Source organism: Miniopterus natalensis, chromosome X, assembly GCF_054644295.1.
Source record: "Miniopterus natalensis isolate mMinNat1 chromosome X, mMinNat1.hap1, whole genome shotgun sequence".
Classification (NCBI taxonomy): Eukaryota; Metazoa; Chordata; class Mammalia; order Chiroptera; family Miniopteridae; genus Miniopterus; species Miniopterus natalensis.
In genome coordinates this window covers 71,132,814-71,155,536 of record NC_142103.1, presented here as the reverse complement: position 1 = coordinate 71,155,536, position 22,723 = coordinate 71,132,814, and the positions used below count along the sequence as shown (strand labels likewise).

Here is a 22,723-nt window from a genome sequence, read left to right as displayed (position 1 = left end):
CCCCTCGTCTGATGCGGTCGTGGTTATCGCCTGGTTTTTACGTTTCGGGAACATGCGTATTTAGGCCGAGGCAGAGGACCGCAGAGAAGACCTCGGTTTATAAGTAGGTTATATGACCAAACCAGTAAGCCGCCGCTAACCCCTCCCGCATCTCCACCTACCCGCTTGACTATTTCCTCACCTTACGGGGCAGCCGGGAGGCGGGGCCATTGCGGCCACGGGGAAGGGACGGGCAGGCGCGAGCTGTCAATCCGAAGCCCCGCCCCTCAGCGCCAGGCGGGTGGAGCTGGAGCCCGGAGGCTGGGTTCCGGAAGCCGGAACCCTGCGGTGCGAGCGCGGCCTTTTTGGGCCCCAGCGTGTTTTGTCTTCCTCTTCTCTCAGATCCCCGCCGGAAGTGGAGGTAAGACACAACTCTCTTTTTTTAATGGTGAGCACTTACCAGCCGGCCGCGCGGTAAGAGTCGTCTACACGAGGTAAAACAAGAGGCGCCCTCCACCCAGGAATAGAGAGGTAAAGAGCCGGCTTCCTTCCCAGGTTAAAGGGCCCAGATGAAGGGCAGGGATCGCTCCGCACGTGGACACGCGCGCAAATGCACTCTTGCGGGGTAGAGGGGCACAGCCCCACCCCATTTAGACAGCTGTAGACCCGGTACACACTATGTAGTCATAGACTCCGCTTGCCTGGAGAAGCGTTTAGTGCCCGCCTCCCTTCATTATAGTGAGGCTACATTCCGCACTCTCCGGGTGTAGACAGGCGTCGATTCCCCTGCCCGAAGACGTGGCGACATCGACCCCACTCGTCTGGATACCTATCCCCAACCCCACCAGGCTGACCAGCACAGATCTCTACGGGCGCCAAGGCACACTGGTCTGCCTCGGCGCTTTGATGTATTTCCCCCTCCCCCGCCTGACCACCAGTATAGTGGAGCTAATATTCAGAGGGAGGGAGCATCCTTCCGTTCGTGTCAAGACCTAGAGACCTAGCCTCGCTCTGGCGTAACTACTTAACTGAAGCCCCGCCCCGGCTCCTGCAAAGATGGTAGATCACCCCTCCCCAAGTGACTGGAGGCACAAGCCTCAGCCTAAGGTGAACTATGCAGATTTCCCCACCCTAGGCTAGAGTGAATACCCATTGTGGAAAATCATTCCACTCTTTAGGGAGGTGTTGGTTTACTGAATTTGTAAGGGCTTGCCCCGAAAATGCCCCACAGCAAACAAACTGCAAAAGAAATTAACCCACAAAGAAATGGTCAGATATGCCTCTTGTGGAGCTCCCTGGGTAGAGAGGTTTAGATTTGCTCTTCTTTGAGGTAGATAGAGATCACCCCCCTCCAAAGATTTAGAATCATCAAATGTAGCAAAGAAGAGACTCCAAGGGAACCGAGAGCTCCCCCTCTCTGCAGTGTTGAGAGGCAATGACATCACTGATCACCCACAGTTCATGCATATGGGCTCCCCATTTACCCAAGGTAGAGGAGCTTACATCTCTTTCTCTCTACCCAGGGTAAAAACACAAGACTCCCACCCCCCAAGTGTAAAACACAGGATCCCCCAAGTGTAAGGGCCAGCCCATTGAATTTATAGCTGGGTTGCCACCTCCACTGCTGCAGAGAATCAGAAGTCCTGTTCCCTTCAATGTTGGTATACTGTTGACTTCAACTCATATAAAAGATAGATTTTTTCCCCCCATCCCACCATCCAATAGACTACAGCAGGCAAGGTGCAGACCTCATGCAAAGCTGCATAAGTTCCCCCTTTGTTAGTGTGGCACCAATGTTACCTTGTAGTAAAGACAGGCATATCAGTCCCACCCCCCCACCCCACCCCAGGGTAAAAAGACCCAGAACCACCCTCTGTACAACTTAGAGATCTACAGACCCACCCTTCTCTCCCATGCAGCAGAGATGCACGCAGCCACTGTACCAGTTTCCCCAGTTCCTCTGCACCCCAGAGAATAGGGACAGAAGGCATTTTGTCCCCCCCAATCACCAAGGAACAGACCCCAGCCACACATGCAGGCACAGATTTTCTCTCCTCCCCCATTTTGCACTAACCTCAGCCCACTTAGACACAGATAAAAACCCTGTTCTGAGGTCCCTTTTCCTGGGATTTGTCTTTACCCCCTTTTAGGGTAGATGAGACACAGAACCCCATACTTGGGAAAAGAAGTACTATTAACACCTAATGTAGAAAGTTGTCTTTGCATACTCCCTCCCCTCAGTGTAGAGAGGTTTAGTGCTATTCCCTTACCTATAGGGTGGAGAATTGAGGACCAAGGACCCCATCTGATGCATTGTGGCATTGACTCCACCCAGGAAGAGAGGTTCAGACCCAGCCTCCCTTTGGGTAGTGTGATGCTGCCTTCCCTGTGTAGACTCAACTATACCAGGCCCCAGCTTCAGTATAGTCCCTTCTCCCAGTTCCTCTAATTGTTAGGGCTTCTTTATGTTCAACATTTTATTTTGTCTTTTGGAGGCTCAGAGGAAGCTTGTGGCATTGTGGTTCCCCACTCCTGTCTTCATATTGGTTCTTCTTCCATTCCGACAGGAAGAAAGGCTGCCGATTTGAACCTATCTCCTTTTAAGTTGCTCATCATGATGAAACTTAGACACAGTGAGTTTATTTTACCACCCCATCCAATTATAAAATTGTAATGAATATTCATAGTATTTCATGGTAACTTTAAAAAATTGCCCAGAATGTACAAGATTGCTCTCTTTTATATATGGTATTATTGTTGTCTTCCCAACTTCCTTGTGAGGCAATGCTCCCCTTATTTCCCATTCCCATTTTACAGGTGAGAAACAGACTCAGCAAGGTTAAGTGACTTGATATGAGGTGAATAGCAGTAAATACCATATCACACTGCCTGGAACCCTAACATGCCCTAATATATATATTTTTAAGTTGTACTTTAAGTTGGTATTGTACCCATGGCTAAGGGAATGGACTCTGGAGCCAGACTGAGTTTGAATCTTAGCTCTACCACTTACTAGCTGTGTGGTCTTGGGCAAGATACTTAACTTCAGTCTCTTTATTTACAAAATGGGGTATTTATAGTATTTACCTAATAGCGTAATAGTATCTACCTAGCCCTGGCCGGTGTGAGTCAGTTGGTTGGAGCGTTGTCCTGTACACTAAAGGGTGGTGGTTTTGATTCCCGGTCAGGGCACATACCCAGGTTGCTGTTTGATCCCTAGTCAGGGTGTGTATGAGAAGCAAGCGATAGTTGCTTCTCTTTCACATTGCTGTCTCCCTCTCCCTCTCCCTCTCCCTCTCCCTCTCCCTCTCCCTCTCCCTCTCCCTCTCCCTCTCCCTCTCCCTCTCCCTCTCCCTCTCCCTCTCCCTCTCCCTCTCCCTCTCCCTCTCCCTCTCCCTCTCCCTCTCCCTCTCCCTCTCCCTCTCCCTCTCCCTCTCCCTCTCCCTCTCCCTCTCCCTCTCCCTCTCCCTCTCCCTCTCCCTCTCCCTCTCCCTCTCCCTCTCCCTCTCCCTCTCCCTCTCCCTCTCCCTCTCCCTCTCCCTCTCCCTCTCCCTCTCCCTCTCCCTCTCCCTCTCCCTCTCCCTCTCCCTCTCCCTCTCCCTCTCCCTCTCCCTCTCCCTCTCCCTCTCCCTCTCCCTCTCCCTCTCCCTCTCCCTCTCCCTCTCCCTCTCCCTCTCCCTCTCCCTCTCCCTCTCCCTCTCCCTCTCCCTCTCCCTCTCCCTCTCCCTCTCCCTCTCCCTCTCCCTCTCCCTCTCCCTCTCCCTCTCCCTCTCCCTCTCCCTCTCCCTCTCCCTCTCCCTCTCCCTCTCCCTCTCCCTCTCCCTCTCCCTCTCCCTCTCCCTCTCCCTCTCCCTCTCCCTCTCCCTCTCCCTCTCCCTCTCCCTCTCCCTCTCCCTCTCCCTCTCCCTCTCCCTCTCCCTCTCCCTCTCCCTCTCCCTCTCCCTCTCCCTCTCCCTCTCCCTCTCCCTCTCCCTCTCCCTCTCCCTCTCCCTCTCCCTCTCCCTCTCCCTCTCCCTCTCCCTCTCCCTCTCCCTCTCCCTCTCCCTCTCCCTCTCCCTCTCCCTCTCCCTCTCCCTCTCCCTCTCCCTCTCCCTCTCCCTCTCCCTCTCCCTCTCCCTCTCCCTCTCCCTCTCCCTCTCCCCCCTCCTCTCCTTAAATCAATAAAACATATCCTCAGGTGAGGATTAAAAAGATAGTATCCATCTAATAGTGTTATGAGGATTTAATGAGTTAAAATAGGTAAGATACTTAGAACAGTGCCAGGCACTGTGGATGGCACAGTGGGTAGACTGGATGAGAATTGTACAACCCCAGTAGCCCTGTATTCTGTGTGAATGGTCACCCTGCCTATATAGGGCTTGATGAAAAAAAAATTCAATGCATTTGCTTTATATAATCATAAAAAATGTCACTATGAATAAGACTTTGGTATGTTATTACCAAAAGCAAATAATCATTTTTTTTCAAGTAACACAAGAAAAATGAACAAAATTAACTGTATTTAAGAACATCAAATACCAGAAGATAATAAAATTATTGATAGCTATAAAGAAAACCATAGTCAGCTGGTTAAATAGAGTATTTGCATACAAAAGAACCCTGGTGCCCTAGCCTGTTTGGCTCAGTGGTTAGAGTGTCGGCCTGAGGACTGAAGGGTCCCAGGTTCGACTCTGGCCAAGGGCATGTACCTTGTTTCAGGCTCCATCCCTGGTGCGTGCGGAGGCAACCAATCGATGTGTCTCTTTCACATTGATGTTTCTCTCTCTCTCTCCCCTCCCCCCTCCCCCTCCCCCTCTCTCTCCCACTCTCTCTGAAAAACAGTGGAAAAAAATCCTCCAGTGAGGATTAAAAAAAAAAGAACCCTCGCAGTTGAAAATAATGAGGAATACCCAGCCAGTGTGGCTTAGCGGTTGAGCATCAACCTATGAACCAGGAGATTGAGGTTCAATTCCAGTCAGGGCACATGCCCAGGTTGCGGGCTTGATCCCCAGTGCGGGGGGGGGGGTGGGGTGTGCAGGAAGCAGCTGATCAATGACTCTCTCATCACTGATGTTTCCATCTCTCTCTCTCCCCTTTCCTCTCTCTGAAATCAATAAAGATACTTTTAAAAAAATAAAATAATGAGGAAGTGTTATATGGGAATATTATGTGGAAAGACTAGTATATGGAAAAACTATTAGATGGAAAGATCTCCAGGATTTGTTAAGTGAAAAAAGCAAGTGCTGACAAGAGTACATAGTATGGTACCTTTTGTGGGAGAAAGTAGGGGGAACTAAGAATATATGTTTGCATAAAGAAACTGAATGATGTACGATAAACTAATAAAGTGGTTTCTTAGTGCAGTGAGGGGTCCACGGTGGCTAGGGACAAGTGTGGGAAGGAGACCTCTTAAAGTACACTTTTTAATTTTGGAACTTTATGACCTGTTTAAGAGCAATCATACACACTTATATTAGTGGGAGAAATGGTAAACATTAAATTGAATAGAAAATCTTTACATGTACATACAAAACAAAGATTTTCACTGATGAATTGCAGCTAAAGTATGTAATGAATAACTGGGAAGATTATTGCAGTGGTAGATGGGAGCAATGCTGAGTGGTGCAGCTAGAGATACTTTGGACCCAAATGGTAACGATAGTGATTAAATCTGGGAATGTTATTGGGGAGCTCTATCAAAAGTGTTCAAATACGGTTTCAGCTGTCGTACATTTTTTTGTTTTTGTGTTTATGTTTTGTTTCTGTTGTACATTTTTGAATGGTTAATAAAAAGGAGGGTATGTTTTATCACTTAAAAGATTTACAATCCACTGTAATGACAGACTGCACAGGGAGGAAAGCGGGTGGCTGATGAATGAGGAACAGAATGGAGGTTTCAGTGTTTTAAAAGTCTCTAGGAGGTTGAACAAGTGAGCTGGAGGATAGTCCGGAGGGGTGTCTGAGACTTACTTTCTGAAGTACAGGCAGTTAAAGATGATGATCATAGATGTCACCCTAGCAGTGGGTTGGCAGGTGGCTGCATGGATTAGGGGTCTCTGGAGGTGAGGATGTTGAGGAAGTGGGAAACTGGATTGTTGGAAGAGGCCCAGAGGTCGCCAAAGTTACCTGGATTGATGGTGGCAGGAGTAGGGTTGAAAGTAAAGCTCTGAGCCATGTGCTTCCATAAATGAGAAAAAGTGACTCATAGATGACAGGCATAGCAGCAGTCTCAAAAAGGAGCAGGATTTTCCTCCCTCTTTATTTTTCTTTTTTTAACAAGAGGGAGAAATACTCTTGGTTTGGCGATGTTGAGTCCAGAAAACACCTCCTCTACCTACTGGCCCCAAGGTATTCATGTGCCAGAGAAAACAGCAGCCACTTTTCCAGAGGCCTGCAGGTGAAACAGTGTCCTCAGACCTGAGTCTCTATTAAGGCAAGAGCTTGGGGGAATTGTTCCTGAGGAAAGATGGAAGAATTAGGGGAGTTTTAGAGGGCACAGTGGGAAATTTGAAGCAGGGTCAGAGGGAGAATGTAGGTGCTGGAGTCAGTGCCAGGCTGGGTATACTGGGATGTAGTGGGGCGATGATGGGTGAATGGAGAGCTCTGCCTTTGAATATTGATTGATGTCAGAGTTGGTGGGTGGAGACATTTAAGCTCAGAGAGATTTGAGAAAATTCTTTAAGGTCATATAGATAGGCAGTTATTGAGCCAGAATAGGAATCTATGTGTGGCTGGCTACAAAATAGTAGCTGTTTTCTCTCTCAAGCTGTTAAGAAGCAGCAACAGATTAACAGTGACTCCTGGGTGCTGAAGTACTGTGAGTGATGGCTGCACCCTTCCGCTCTTCTCTTCTTCTCCCTTTCTCCTCCCTCTTTCTGAAGCAGATGTTTTTCCCCTCTCTACGTGATGTATTTTCTTTCATTGTGTGCCTGAATCCAGTGCAGGCTCTCAGGCAGATGGAAATTGTTGAGTAAAATGGCCAGACCTGGTTCATTCCAAACCTCACATTCTTTTCATTGCAACATGAGTACTTTGCAAGAAAAGGAGACTTGGGGGTCTGGTTTTTTTGTTGTTATTGTTGTTGTAGGGAAATTCGACCCATTCACATTCGTTGTGGTAACTAATATGTTTGATCTAATTTCTCCCATGTTACTACTATATATATTTTTGTTCGTTTCTTCTTATTCCCTTATTTACTTACTTTGAAAAAATTGATTGTTTAAAAAAATCCTCCACCAGTAATTAAAGTTATGTTGGTAATTGCATTTTTATTGATAGTGGACATAATTAAACTTAAATTTCTCTTACCACTTTACCAAAGTTAAATAATGACTATTTTGTTTTTTAGGGGTTTTTTGTTAATCCTCATCTGAGGATATTTTTTTCCATTGATTTTTAGAAAGAGTAGAAGGGAGCGAAGGAGGGAGGGGGAGAGAGAAACAGAGAGAGAGAGAGAGAGAGAAAGAGAGAGGGAAACATCGATGTGAGAGAGACACATCGATTGGTTGCCTCCTGCATGCACCCGACCAGGACCAGGGATCAAACCTGCAACCCAGGGAATCAAACCCATGACCCCCGCAATGCACAGGCCAATGCTCTAACCACTGAACAATACCAGCCAGAGCAAATAATGACTGTTTTTATTTTGCTCTTTCAAAGTGAGGCAAAAGTATGCTTTCTTGCTTTTGGTTTTCCAACTCCTATTGCTTGATTCCTGGATTTTGCTGAAATAATTTGGTATTTTAGTTCTGAGCTGTTATGATATGCTTCCTGAATTTTAAGAATCCTTTTTTGCCCGGCTGGGCGTGGCTCAGTGGTTGAGCATCGACCTAGGATCCAGGCGATTGGGGTTCGAGGGTTCGATTCCCTGTCAGGGCACATGCCCGGGTTGCGGGCTCTATCCCAGGTCGGGGGCGTGCGGGAGGCTGCCGATCAATGATTCTCTCATTGATGTTTCTATCTCTTTCTCTCCCTCTCCTTTCCGCTCTCTGAAATCAATAAAAAGATATATTTTAAAAAAAGAACCCTTTCTTAATATGTATCATAGTTCCTAGCTACATTACTACCATTTTAAAAAGATTTAATGGTAAGTTTTAATAGATTTCCTGCCCACCATTATTTGTTTCCTTTAGCTTGAGATTTTTATTCTGATTTAATTTTTATTTTTGCTAGTATGCTTCCTCAAGTAGTTTTACCAGAAAGGGAATAGAGATGGTACCCTAGCCAGGTACTTCAGTTGGTTAGAGCATCATCCCGATGTGCCAAGGTTGTGAATTTGATCCCCAGTAAGGGCACATACAAGAATCAATCAATGAATGTAGAAATAAATGGTACAACAAATCAATCTCTCTCTTCCTCTCTCTCAAATCAATTAAAATTTTTTAAAAAGAGAAAAAAGAAGCCTGGCCGGGTGTGGCTCAGTGGTTGAGCATCGACCTAGGATCCAGGAGATCACGATTCAACTTCCCGGTCAGGGCACATGCCGGGGTTGCGGGCTCAATCCCCAGTTGGGGGTGTGCAGGAGGCAGCCGATCAATGACTCTCTCATCACTGATGTTTCTATCTCTCTCCCTCTCCCTCCCTCTCTCTGAAATCAATAAAGATACATTTAAAGAAAAAACGAGAAAAAAGAAAAAAAGGGAATCAAGGTGATAATCTTCACACATCTGTCTTTCTTTTGTAAACTTCACATAAGAGTGATCTATTGGTCCTGTATAGGAATTTAGCTTGGAACACAGCCCCTTGTCTCGGAACTTGTGATGGTTATTCTTCTGTCGTCAGAGTTCAGAGTTGTAGATTTGAGAAGGCTATCTACTGCTCTTGCCTTTGTTGGAAATTTGTTCTCTTTGGAAGTTTATAAGATTTTCTCTTGATCCTTGGAGTTCAGAAATTTCACCAGCATCTGCCCAGGATATGTCTTTTGTGTTAATCTTGGTGCTACATGAGCCTTTCTAATCTGAAACCTCAAGCCTGCTTACGACTAAAGGAACTTTTATCTATTATTTTTAAAAATGCTTCTCCATTTGTACCTTTTTCTCTTTCAGGAAATCCTACTATTTTTTATTGACACACGGGGTGGGGGGGGCATCAATTTATTGTTCCACTTATTCATGCATTCATTGGTTGCTTCTTGTATGTGCCCCGACCGGGGATTGAACATGCAACCTCAGTGTATCTGATGATGCTCCATGCAGTTGAGCCACCCAGCCAGGGCAGAAACTCCTGTTATTTATATAATAGCTCTCCTGGATCTATTCTCCATTTTCTAATTTTACTCATAATATCCATTTCTTCGGATTTTTGTTCTGTTTTAAGTAAGCACGTCCCTCGATTTTTCAGCTTATTAATTTTATTGTTAGTGATGTCTGTTTTGTTCTTACTACATCTATTGAATTTTTATTCAATATCAGGTTTTGGGAATCTTTTTCTCATGCAGTTCCTTTGAAGTATGTTGAACCTCCTCAAGAATTTGCAATCTAGTAGTCCTCTTTTATCCGCCGTTTCACTTTCTGTAGTTTCAGTTACCAGCAGTCAACTGCAGTCTGAAATAATAAATGGAAAATTCCAGAAATAAACAATTTATAAGTTTTAAATTGCACACCATTTTGAGTAGCACCATGAAATCTTGTGCCGTCCTGTTTTGTCCCACCTGGGACATGAATCATCCTTTCGTCCAAAGTATCCACACTGTAGACGTTCCCTGCCTGTTAGTCACTTCTTAGCTGTCACTGTTACCAGATTGACTGTCCTGGTATCACAGTGCTTGTGTTTAAGTAACCGTTATTTTACTTAAGAATGACCCCAAAAGTGTTTCCTTTAAGAGAAAGAGTATGTATGTATAAAAAAAAAACATAGTATATATGTGATTCGATACTATTTGTGGCTTCAGGCATCCACTGGGGTTCTTGGAACAAATATCTTGCAGATAAGGGGGGACTACTGTAGTGTATAATTCTCATTTCCTGCATTAACTGTGCTTCAGTGTGGACCACCGGATGTGGTCAGGGAGCCTGTTCTGGTAATCTCAAGCTGTTCCTTTATTTGTTTATACCCGGAACTTCCAGAATCTCCCCCTCTAGGAATTCCTTAGCCCCCTTGCAGGTGGTGAGAATTAAGGAAAGCCACTCTTCCCTAGAGGCCAGAGGTGAATGGGATGACAGGTGGGACTTTCCCATTGAAGGTGGAGAGGCCTCTTAAATTCCTGGGCTTTGTTAAGGTGTGATTGGGGCAAGTGAGCTCTCTCCTCCTTCTATCTAAGGGAGGCTGCAGTTTAGCTGAATAGGGCAAGTCCCTTTGGAGGCAATGGGCTGAGCAGGGTTGGCAGGAAGGGGTTGTTCTCTCCCCATGTGCTTAGGGCATCTATCCTGGCTTAGCCAACTGGGACTCCTCAGATCATTTTCCCAGGGTGCCAGCCCCCTACCTTAGCTAGGTGCTGAAATTGTTGAGTTGCCTCCTGCCAGAAGTTGGGGGAGAGAGAGGAGTTACAAGCAGATATTCAGGTCATTCTTTTCACAGGATTCCTTAACAGTTGTTTCAATTTGCATTGAAATAATGCCCCAACCATCATATTCAGTACTTCTTACAATGTTGATGCTATCTCCCTGTCTGTCTTGTCCTGGGCCTAGACATACGTGGTGTCAGAGGCGTCCTTAGCTCCCAGTGTGGCCTGGCCTTGATAAGGTACCAACGAATGTTGAGTAGGTGAGTGATAGCTCTTTTTTTTTTTTGTAGAAAATAAGAAGCCAGGTAAAGGTTCCAAAGGCTGTAAGAAGGTAAGTTGGCCCTACCCTCAGGTAAGGTATGCCCATTGTTGGGGTAAGGCTAGGAACAGGTTGCCTGCCCTAGAAGGAGCCCACAAAACCCAATAGATGTTGGGTGAGTCTAGACAGAGTATCACATTGAACTCAGTGGATCTGGCTTTCCTTCCTTCTCTGAGTGGCCGCAGCAGAGAATCCGCAGCATTTATTAAGTTTACACCACAAACCATATGCTGCTTAGTGCTTGATTTACCTTGGTAGGGATGGTCATCGTCCCATTTTTTAGATGAGGAAACTGAGCCTCAGTGAGAAAGTTCCTAGGTTCAAGGTAGTACAGCTGGGACTTGAGTCTGTCTGAGTCCCAGTGCCTATCACTCATGGATAGGAGAAAGGTCAAAACATAATCTTTGGCCCCGGCTCCTACATCTCCTGGCCCTGCTAGGAAAGGTATGGACAAGTAAGACTTGGATTGGAGCAGTGTTTCTCAAATTTTAGCATTGTTAAAGTTCTCACAGTTTAACCAGGGCTCCAGAGTTACCTGGAGGGCTAATTAAAACACGAATTGCGCCCTGGCTGGTGCAGCTCAGTGGTTAGAGCATTGCCTCGTGTACTGAAGGGTCACGGGTGTGATTCCTGGTCAAGGGCACATACCTGGGTTGCGGGTTCACTCCCCGTCTTCGTTGGGGTGTGTATGGGAGGCAACCAATTGATGTGTGTCTTTCTCACATCAATGTTTCTCCCTTTCTTTCTCCCCCTCCCTCCCTCTCCCTCTCTCCAAAAAATCAAAGGAAAAAAATTATCCTTGGGTGAGGATTCCAAAAAAAACAACACAGATAGCTGGGCCCCACCCGAGTTTCTGATTCAGTTGTTGTAGCATTCGAGAATTTGTATTTTTAACAAGTTGCCAGATGCTGCTACTGCTGGTGCTGGTCCAAGGACCACACTTTGAGAACTACTTAGCTTTTCCCTTGGCCTTTACTTGGGACACCTTCCCAGTTGCACCCCCCCTTTCCTGGGGCTCTTCAGTCAGTCCCTGCCTGGCTAGGGGAGTCAGGGTTTCTTTTTAGCCAAATGGGCATACCTCTGGGGCAGAGCCCTTCTCTTTTTTTTTAATCCTCACCTGAGAACATTTTTTCCATTGAATTTTAGACAGGGTGGAAGGGATGGAGAGAGAGAGAGGGGGAGGGGGGGGAGGGAGGGAGGGGGAGAGAGAGAGAGAGAGAGAGAGAGAGAAGAACATCGATGTGAGAGACACATCGATTGGTTGCCTCCTGCATGCATCCTGACCAGGGCTGGGGATTGAACCTGCAACCCAGGTATGTGCCCTTGATCAGGAATCAAACCCGCAACCCTCTAGTGCACAGGCCAATTCTCTAACCACTTAGCCACACAGGCCAGGGCCAGAGCCCTTCCTTTTGCTTGCTGTTCTCGTCCCTTTCCCCTGACAACTACACTTCTGAGAAGGTTTAACCCCCCTGGGAGGGGTGATTTCCATGGATTCACTTAGCTCTGTTTGATTTTTTTCCACCTGTTTGGTGACCATCCTGCAAAGCAGAACGGGAAGAAAGCAGCCTTCAAGGTGGTCTCCACTCCCCAGTCTGTGCATCCCAATGATCATGCCAACCGGGAGGCTGGATTAAAGAAGAAGAGGGTAAGGCCTTTACTATGGGGGAGGGAAGGGCTTGCCTTGACTGTCTGGTCTACAAGGGAGGTAAATGGAAGGGCAAAGGCTAGAATGGTTAGGGTTGTAGGGGCAGGAAGGGGCAAGGGAGGATGTTACTTTGTTACTTGATTTAGTGTCTCCGTTGCTCACCTCCCGGCCCATTGCTGTTTGGCTTATGTTCCCACTGCTCCACTGAAATGGCCTCTACCAGCCTCACCAGTGTGTTCTCTGACATCAGACTGGCAGATAGTTTTCATCTCATCTGATCCAAATTCTCTGCATTGCCGACATGCTTTCTTTGAAATACTCTCATTTTGACTTTCTTGTCATCTCCCTCTCCTAGGTGTCCTCCTTCCCCTTTTCCAGCCTCTCTCCCTGCTCTCTAAATGGTGGGACACTCCATGACTCTGTCCTCTTTTCCCTCTGTTCTTAAAGGGACCCTCTGCCAGAAACACAGTCCCTCTCCGCTTCCCATGCCCTTTATTGTTCTCTGCCCTGCTTTCCCGTCCTGCATCTCTCTGTCTTTTTCTTTCTCTCAAACCCCTTATCTCCTGCTTTCATTTATGCTTTCGCCCTGTACCCCTGCTCCTCCTACCTGGCCATGTCGCACTGTTTCCTCCTTCTGGCATCCTCTCCCTGTTCCTCTCGGTCTCCCATCCCTTTCTCAGGCTGCAGAGCTAGTCAGCTGCAGTCCTGGTGTGTGTACACTTGTTAGGTTGAGGAGCTGAGGGAGAAGCAGCAGGCTGCCCGGGAGCAGGAGAGACACAGACGCAGAACCATGGAGAGCTATTGTCAGGATGTCCTGCGACGCCAGGAGGAGTTTGAGTCCAAGGTAAGAGAGCAGTCTTTGCCCCTGGCTAGGACTGGTGTGGGTTTGCTCAAGAGCATCTTTTGCCATTGCTCTTTGAAAGGAGAAGAGAAGGTGTAAGATGGTTGGAAGGGAGGTAGGGAATCAGTGAAGAGAGGATGGGAAAACAGTGAGGAGGGAGGGAGGGAGGGAGGGTGAGAGGGAGGTAAAGGGCCACCTTGAGCCTTAGGTGTGACTAGACAACCCTGGATAGGTCCTTTCTCCCAAGCTGGAACCCAAAGATGGGTTGGGAGTGGGGGTAGGGAGATGTAGGAATAAGGGAAGGGGTTGGGGGGAGGGACAGAGTATGAGGGGAGGTTTGGGAGAGAAGTGTATGTGAGGGATGTCCTCTTCTAGGGCTTCTTACTGCCTTTCTGGCATACGTGCTTATCTCACAGAATGTGCACTTTCCAACTCATAGTCCCTTTTCTAGCATAAAGTACAGATTTTGCCTTCCCCATACCATGTCCCCCATAGTTTGTTTTTCTCACACCTTCCTCTCACATTCCTCCCTTACACACCCATGTGCACACTTAGGCCTCTAACTGGTGCTTGAACACACACGCAGGCACACATAGGTACCATGTGGGCCTGTCTGTCCTTCCGGTTCCCAGCTTTGTTGGCTAGTCAGAGCTACTCTTTGGTGGGCTGGGACTCACCTGGTTCCCCCAGCCTCACATGGTTTCCAAAGCCCTGGTTCTCACCCTGTTTCCTCCCCTGGACCATTCTCTTGTTTTTTCCTTTAGGAGGAAGTTTTGCAGGAATTAAATATGTTTCCTCAGCTGGATGATGAGGCCACGAGGAAGGCTTATTACAAGGAGTTCCGTAAGGTCTGGGGATCCATTTCTTAAGACCCTTTAGGGAGGGCACCAATCCACTCCCATCTCCTCTCCATTTCTGTTGTTCTTGACTGAGATGGAGATCTTTTCATTCACGGGCCTGTGCGATTGCTACCCTGTCCTTTCTTTGCCTCCATCCCTTGTCCTCTGCCCTGCAGGTGGTGGAATATTCTGATGTGATTCTGGAAGTTCTAGATGCCAGGGACCCATTGGGCTGCCGCTGTTTCCAGATGGAGGAGGCTGTCCTGCGGGCAGAAGGCAACAAGAAGCTGGTCCTGGTCTTGAACAAGATTGGTGGGTATTGAGAAGGATTGGGTAAGACAGGGCAGGGGGCAGGCCTTCTTAAAAGACCAGCTCTGACTAGACCCTGAAGCCCAGCAACTCAATGGTATTCCTAACAGTTGTGCAAGGTAGGATTCTTGTTCCAATTTTTAAAGCCAGGAATCTGAGGAGAAATCATTTGTCTAAAGACACACACACAGTGCAGCAGAAGTTCGGAATGGAATCCACGCCTGTCTGCCTTTGATTCCCCCGTTCTTTCTGTTTTGAGCCTTATCTGTAACTGGCTAATCCTGGAGAGTTTCTTTCTTTTCCAAGGTGGAACCCAAAGACTAGGGCACAAAAGCAAATCGGCTCAGGAGTCACTCAGGGCTGGGTCCCATCCCAGTTGTGCTATTTGGTCTGGGATCTTGGACAAGTTATGTCTCCCGAGAGCTTCCATTTCTCTAGCTGTAAAATGGGCTGCAATTGTCCCAACCTCACAGGGGTGTTGTGAGAATTAATAATAATGTGCTTGGTATATGTGTGGTCAGTGTCTCACAAATGGTAGACATTTTTATCCACATTATTCTTGACATTTGATCCAGAGAGAGGATGGGAAACACAGTCTTTGGGAGGTCTCGGGCTCCCTGTGCACCCTGGCTTGGAAGACAGGCACATGGGACCAAACAGTTTTCCCATTCTTCCTGAGGGAATAGAGGTCCCTTCTGGGAGGGCCAACTGGTCCCTTAGAATATAATGTCCTTTCTAACTCTAACCTGGGGGCTGGACAGGGCCTGACAGGGCTGGGGTGGAACCTGTTGGCAGGAGGTGGGCCTAGCCTTGGATATGGGTAGATGCATCTTTGGAGTGAGCTGTCTAGGTCATGTTCCCCTTACCAGTTCTATCTGTTCCTATTTCCTCCAGACCTGGTCCCCAAGGAGATTATAGAGAAGTGGCTAGATTACCTTCGGAATGAGCTGCCAACCGTGGCTTTCAAGGCCAGCACCCAACATCAGGTCAAAAACCTGGTAAGCGTGGGCCAGGGGCCTCTAGACTCTTTAAGGGTAGCCCGAGGTCAGGGATAGGGGATCATGACTTGGACTGGGGCCTCCAGCTCTTTGGTAATTGAACTGGGCCTTCTACTTTGAGCTCTTGGCTTTACTGGATGACTTAATATTAGTTTCATTTCATTTCTTCCTATATTGTTGCTCTTCAGGAAGCATTTTTTCCAGCTGTAAGGGTAATACATATTGGTAAATAGTTAACTGTTAAATTTTATTTTATTTTTTAAAAATATATCTTTATTGATTTCAGAGAGAGGAAGGGAGAGGGAGAGAGAGATAGAAATATCAATGATGAGAGAGTCATTGATCAGCTGCAGCCCGCAACCCGGGCATGTGCCCTGGCCGGGAATCGAACTCCGATCTCCTGGATCCTAGGTCAATGCTCAACCGCTGAGCCACACCTGGCTGGGCAACTGTTAAATTTTAAAATATATGCCTTCATTTGTTTTTCTCTAAAAACATCACACTACTTTCTAATTGTATCATTAACACAGAAATACATTTTCATTGTAAAATATTAAAAGTATACAGAAACGTTGATTGCTTCTAGGGAGAGAAACTGGGTGCTGGGGACGTTTTTTCAGTTTTGCCCCAGATGTAAAACTTATTATTTATTAAAAAATAAAGTAGAAAAAATAAAAACAATTACAGATAAAGCTTAAATACCCTTTCACCAATACCCTTAATCCCACTATCCTTTATCCATATATAACCAGAAATAACCACCACTGTCAGTATGGAAGAATCCAGATGTTTTTCTGTACTTTATATATGCAGGGAAGTATATATAAAGAGAAAATAGTGTTTGTGAGTATCATATATGTCATCCTGTGGCTTGCTTTTTTTTTCCTGGAGACCTTTTTATAGAGATCTACCTTTTGATGTTAAGTAAAATTAGTTTCCAATTTTTTATCATCATAACCAGTACTTCAACATACACCCTTGCACATGTTTATGTAAGTTAGCTATTGAAAGGTGAAGTGGCTGGGTCATAGGCATTACCCATTTAATATTTTCCTAGAAACTGACAAATCGCATCCCACTGCCTGCAAGTGGCTGTACCATTTATCTTCTTGCCAATGCAGTAGATAAATGTGTGAGAGGGCCTATTTCCTTTCACCCTTGCCAACATTCATATATAAATATTTTAATCTTTGCTAATCTGGAAGACACGATATATCATTTAAAATTGCAGTGGTGTGGTGGGAAGTAAGGAAAGAGGAAAAGACAGAAGGGCATTCTGGGCAGAAGAGGTGGGATGAGGACTAAAGAGATGGAGGCTGGAATGGCCTTGTCCTGTGTGAGGAATCAAGGGAAGGTAGGTCGTGTGTGGGCCAGGCATTTTCTTTTCCCTTTGCAGGTGTCCCTGTTGTGCAGACGAGAGCACCAAGGCCCTGAGAAGGGAAGCAGGATTTGCCGGGCACACACCTATGAGAGGAAGAGTTGGAAGTCCAGTCTGGCCTGTTTTGAGGCTAGGATGCTATCCTGTCCCTGCTGAGGGAGGCAAGAGATGTGTGTAGGCAGGGGCAGGGACAAAGAAGACTGGAGATACAAAGACAGTGGGAAAACAGAACTGTGGGTTTCTGAGGGGAGCAGCGAAATGGCAGGTGTTCAGAGCCTGTGGAAAAGTCTTCCACTTTGGGCTGAGGATCTCTATGATCACAGGCAGGCCCTGAAAATTTCTCTGAAAGTTGAAAATATGGGCTGAGATCACGTCTCCTACCTGATGCCTCTTCTGTAATATCCCTCATTTTCTAGAATCGTTGCAGTGTGCCAGTGGAGCAGGCCTCTGAGTCACTGCTGAAGAGCAAAGCCTGCTTTGGAGCTGAAAACCTCATGAGGGTTCTGGGGAACTATTGCCGCCTTGGGGAAGTGCGCACCCATATCCGTGTGGGTGTTGTGGGTAAGATGCCTGGGAGGAGGTCCCAGGGCCCAGCCTCTTCCTTGGGCAGGGGCTTCATTGTGGGAGAGGATCCTGTGAACTTCATGTCACCTTCTTTGTGGGAAGAGAGAAGCAGTTCAGGAAGGGTTTTGTGATTTGTAATTTGGATTGGTGGATGTGGGAATGCATACTCAGAATCACCACCGCGTGCTGCATTTTAGAACCATGGGTCAAATGCACAGGGCTACGCTTGGAGTTGGCACCATCTCATCCTGCCAGAGCTGTGGGAAGGAATGGTGAACATCTCCCTTTTATAGATAAGAACACTAAGGCCCAGAGATGGGAAAGGGACTAGAGGGGCTCATTTCTGTGTGAGATAAGGCAGAGCTGAGGCTCAATCCTGGGCCCCTGTGGATCCCAGGGCACCAAGGGAAGGATGGTGAGTTTGGAATAGGGAACTGGAGAGAGGCAGAGGTAGACCATCAGGGAGAGGAAGTGAGCCAGCAGAGAAGGACATTGAGAGAAAGCTGTACACTAAGAAAAAGGTATAGATATGCATACCTGAATAGACACAGAAAAGGAACAGGGAAGCCAAGTGGTGGGGTTGGTGGGCAATGGAAAGGGGACACATTTAAATGACAGAAGCATACAGAGAGACGGAGATATGATCAGAAAGAAATACCAAATGGACATAGAGACAAACGTGCACGGAGTCCTGTAGAGAGGAACATAAGAAGGCTGGAGACACCCAATTTGTATGGAGAGGCAGACCTGTATACATAACCTGAAGGGAGAACGAGAGAGAGATAAACAGGGATGGAGAGGCAGATTTAGAGAGAGCCACATAGAACACACACACAGAGGCCTATGCACACATACAGATCCATAAACACAAGTGCAGATCTGCATGTATGGAGACATGTATAGACCCAGAGGAAGTACCTCTAGAGACAAACCCAGGGGCAAAACACATGCAAACCAAGCCCCTTCTATACACTCACCTTAACTCTGCTTCTTTCAAGCAAATAGAGCCAGAGAGACACACATGTGCCCAGATACACTAGGCCCTCAGATACAGCCACATACCCTGATTCACAGAGAGACAGCTACATGGACACGTCTGTGATGAGATAGATATATATGCATGGGGAGAGGAGGGGGTTTGGGAGACAGATAGGGAAAGAGAAAAAGAGACACAGTGAAACACATACAGGGGGGCCCACTGGGGGAAGGAATATGAGCTGAATTGACAAAGAGGCAGAACTGGTGGGGTCAGGAGAAAAAGAAAGGACAATGGCTAGAATGAGAGACAGTGAGGCAAACCAGCAAAGAAAGAGGTGCTTAGATACAGAGATGTACAGAGAAAGAGAGATGTAATCAGAGAAAAAGACTGAGTGGAAGAGAGTGAAAAATGGAAAAAGCAGTAATATTTAGAATGAGAACAACCAAGACAGGCAGGCAGGCAGGTAGACACACACACACAGCTAAATAGAGACTTACACACACACACAGGCACATCTGTGAAAGAGCAGTAGATGTGTAACTTCTAGGACACAGAAGGAGATTGGTAATAATGAGAGAACCAGGGAGGGAGAAACACAAAGACATCCACAGGCCCAGAGGTGCCCTAATAGAAAAACACCACAAGCAGACAGCTGCTCAGAGAAAGGGACATCTGGAGATGAACCCTCACACCCGCCCCACCCACACCTTGGTCAATTACACACCAGGACAGATGGTTTTCTGTTTTACGGACACTTCCCAATGTCTGACTTCTGTTGGATCATGTCACAGAGACCTTGCATTAAGCACCTTTCCCAGGCTGGTTGTAGGTAGGAGGTGAGTGTCATGTCTAGAGAGAGGGGCACATCTAGCCAGTGTGCTTACAAATGGAGGGGAGGGGTAAAAAGGCCATGTAGGGACTTGGTCAGGGCCTGGTGTGGGAAGGCAAGAGGGCAGGCTCTGATTTTGGTCACTGCTCCTGCCTGGGCACAACAGGGTGGCCCATATGTTCCTAAGGGCCCTTCCTGCCCTGAACCAGCTGCTGCTCTTTTGTAGGCCTTCCCAATGTTGGGAAGAGCAGCTTGATCAACAGTCTGAAGCGCAGCCGTGCTTGCAGTGTGGGAGCCATTCCTGGGATCACCAAGTAAGCACCTGCCTGCTCCCCCACTTACACTGACTCTACCATTCCCCCTACCATTCTCACACCTTCAGCCCCTGCCCCTTTCCTTCTCTTGGAGCAACCTCAGATTCTTCCCCTGGGCATGGGAGTCTCATTAACAGCCTGCACTTACCTGGTATACCCTAGGTGTGGTCTAAACTCCCAACTGGGTGCCCCCCTCCGCCCCAGTAGCTCCTTGAAGCCTCCTAACAGCCATGCAAGATGGGCTATGAAAAAGCAGCTTCGCTTCCTAGGTCAAGCAACTGAGACTCAGAGGGTCAGAAGCTGACCCACAGTCATACAGCTCAGTCCCCAATGGCTGAGGCTAGACTAGAATCAGTCCTAGGCCTGCAGGGCCCAGAGCTCCTGGCCCTGCATCTCTCTGCCTTCATCTGTACGCCATCTTCCCCTCACCCCTTCTCTCAACTATGTGCCTGGAGCCTAGAGCATGCCAGACACATCAGGACTCATCAGTGTCCTGCATCTTCTCTTATCTCCTCACTCTTGCCCAGGTTCATGCAGGAGGTCTACCTGGACAAGTTCATTAGGCTGCTGGATGCCCCAGGCATTGTCCCAGGACCCAACTCGGAGGTGGGCACCATTCTGCGCAACTGCGTCCATGTGCAGAAGCTGGCGGACCCCGTGACCCCAGTGGAGACCATCCTGCAACGTTGCAACCTGGAGGAGGTGCGCAGGGCTCTTGGTCATGCCCTACCCCACTCCAAGGGCCCTTTATGTTCTCCTTCCTGATTTCTCTTCTTCCTCTCTTCACCAGATTTCCAACTACTATGGAGTCTCTGGGTTCCAGACCACTGAGCACTTTCTGACTGCGGTGGCCCAGCGCTTGGGCAAGAAGAAGAAGGGAGGCATATACAGTCAGGAGGAGGCAGCCAAAGCCGTCCTGGCTGACTGGGTGAGGTGAGGAGGGGGTAGGAGTGGGGGTGAGGCTTCGTGAAGGGGACTGAGCTGTAGGACCGTGGGTCAGTGATTAACAACTCACCATCTTGATCAGAAGCCACCGACTGGGTTCGCTTGTTGCCCCTCACTGTTCTGATTTGGGAACTCATCCTCTCTTTGATTGATTTGCTCTTAATGACACCACCACCAATTTCCTCCAATCTCCCATTGCAGCGGGAAGATCAGCTTCTACACACTTCCACCTGCCACCCACACTCTGCCCACCCATCTTAGTGCTGAGATCGTTAAGGAGATGACTGAAGTCTTTGACATTGAGGACACAGAGCAGGCCAATGAAGACACCATGGAATGTAAGTGAGGGCGAGTGCACTGGCCTCCCCAGCACTTGGTGTTGTCCTAGCGGAGCCACACAGACCTGACAACAAATTCCATGTTTGACCTCCCCCTTCCCTGGCCCTCTTTGGTTTTGAGAAAATTGTTTAACCAGCTCCAAGCTTAATGCTTTCAACTACAAGGTGGGGAATTCTGATCTGGGCCATGGGGGCAGTTGTGACTCTTGGTAGATAGGAAGAAAATCAGCAAAGTACTGTGTGTACAGTGAGGTGTTCAGGAAATGCAAGCTTACTTTCCCCATCTCTTGGGACCTGGAGTGGACTGAGACACTTCTCTCAAAAAGACCTTCTCTCATGTAATCCTAGGCTTTGCCTCAGCTACTGTGTGTCCATTCCTAGATTTTCATTCTTCCCTCCATTGGCAAGTGAGGCATCTGAGTCACAGAAGGGTGATATTTGCTGAATAGTGCGTCAGTGGCAGGCAGAGGTGGCATTCAAACCAGCTCTCCCGCCCCGTTGTCAAAGACTCTCCCAGCTCAGAGTAGCTAAGTGGTTAAAAGAAGGGACTGCCTGGATTCAAATCCAACTTTGGTTTCTTGTTAGCTGTGTGATGCTACACAAGTTACTTAACTTCTCCATGTCTCAATGACATCATTTGTAAAATAGGGACAATAGCATCCACCTGTTACTTAATAGGTAAAAACACTTAGATCAGTGCCTGGTGTGTGTGTATATATATATATATGTGTGTGTGTGTATACATATACATATATATATATATATGTATATATATATATATATATATAGAGTACTTTCTTGGTAAATATTAGCTGTTATTGAGTCATGTGACTTTTCAAAACTCTGAAAGGAAGTTTGTTCTTTTCAGATACTACCATCTGCTGTCCTAGCTTATGGCTCTTCCTTCCTTCTCCACCCTACCTTAGAAAGGTACCCAGTGCTCTCTGGATCTGTCTGTGGGCACTCTGGGGTAGTAGAGAAAGCCCAGGCTGGCCTGTCTTCTAGTTTCTCTTGAGGACCAGTAGTTTTCCTTCTCTGGGCCTCTTGGTGCCCTTGGATTACAAATGAGGATAAGGACTTGCCTGCTTTAGAGTTTATTTCCCAGGTGGCTTCGGACAAGTCAGCCCTCTTTCTGAACTTTTCCTCTTTATCATGTGGGCAGTTGGGAGGAATTTCCACTTTCATTCTTATGAAGAGGCTTGGCCTTGGTTGCATGTGAGGGCAAGAGGGGCTCCATCACTGAGAATGCACTTGGGAAAAAGATGGAGGTCTGGGAAATTGAGAAGAGGGGAAGGTTACCAGTGAGAATTTCCTAAAGGAGTTGGCCCTAGTGTTGGATCTTAAAGAGTGAGTAGGACTTAGAGGTCCAGGGAGGGGATGGAAGGGAAGTTTAGAAACAGGTATGAAGGTGGTGTTGGCCCATGCAATGAGCACATTTGCGGTTTGCAGGGGAGTTCAGTTTCAGGCAAGGGGCCAGAGGGTGGGGGAGAGAGGCCTGGTCCTGAGAGGGCATCCCAGTGGTTGTCATTTACAGAGCAATGTGGCTGGATGGTACATTGCAGCCAGTCCTCTGCTATGACTCATAGCATCCCTGTGTCATAGGGCTTGTGGCATTGTCATTTTCCAGATGAGGAAGCTGAGGCTCCAAGACCAGCTCCCATCAGGCGAGTGCCCTACTGCAAAATCCATGCCTTTAATCCTTTGTCCTATGGCCTCCCAGCAGGAAGGAAAGAGCCTTCCTTCCCAACTCCCTCGAGCAGTATCCACATATCCTTTCCACTGAGACCTAACCAGGGGGCTAGCAGCAGGGAGGAGCCAAGGCCCTGACAGTGGTGTTGGTTGTGTTAAAGGCTTGGCCACTGGAGAATCTGATGAGCTGTTGGGTGACATGGACCCACTCGAAATGGAGATCAAGTGGCTCCATTCTCCGATGATGAAAATAGTAGATGCCTTGGAAAATAAAACCACCGTGTGTAAGGTACCTATCCCTTTTCTTCATGGCAACCCTCTCCTCTACCCAGGG

General features: G+C 47.5%; 1 protein-coding gene across 1 annotated transcript in view; it reads left to right on the top strand.

The window, feature by feature from the left end:
* Positions 1-330: 330 nt before the first annotated feature.
* GNL3L (G protein nucleolar 3 like) overlaps positions 331-22,723 on the top strand; it is a 30,551-nt gene continuing 8,158 nt past the window's right edge. The window contains exons 1-14 of the mRNA XM_016215186.2: positions 331-400; positions 2,547-2,612; positions 10,690-10,730; positions 12,271-12,366; positions 13,094-13,210; positions 13,972-14,055; positions 14,223-14,358; positions 15,250-15,353; positions 17,148-17,292; positions 19,330-19,417; positions 19,945-20,119; positions 20,208-20,350; positions 20,564-20,700; positions 22,551-22,678. Of these exons, the coding sequence (XP_016070672.1) occupies positions 2,594-2,612; positions 10,690-10,730; positions 12,271-12,366; positions 13,094-13,210; positions 13,972-14,055; positions 14,223-14,358; positions 15,250-15,353; positions 17,148-17,292; positions 19,330-19,417; positions 19,945-20,119; positions 20,208-20,350; positions 20,564-20,700; positions 22,551-22,678 (1,413 nt within the window). The 5' untranslated portion in view covers positions 331-400; positions 2,547-2,593. The remainder of the gene's footprint in view (positions 401-2,546; positions 2,613-10,689; positions 10,731-12,270; positions 12,367-13,093; positions 13,211-13,971; positions 14,056-14,222; positions 14,359-15,249; positions 15,354-17,147; positions 17,293-19,329; positions 19,418-19,944; positions 20,120-20,207; positions 20,351-20,563; positions 20,701-22,550; positions 22,679-22,723) is intronic.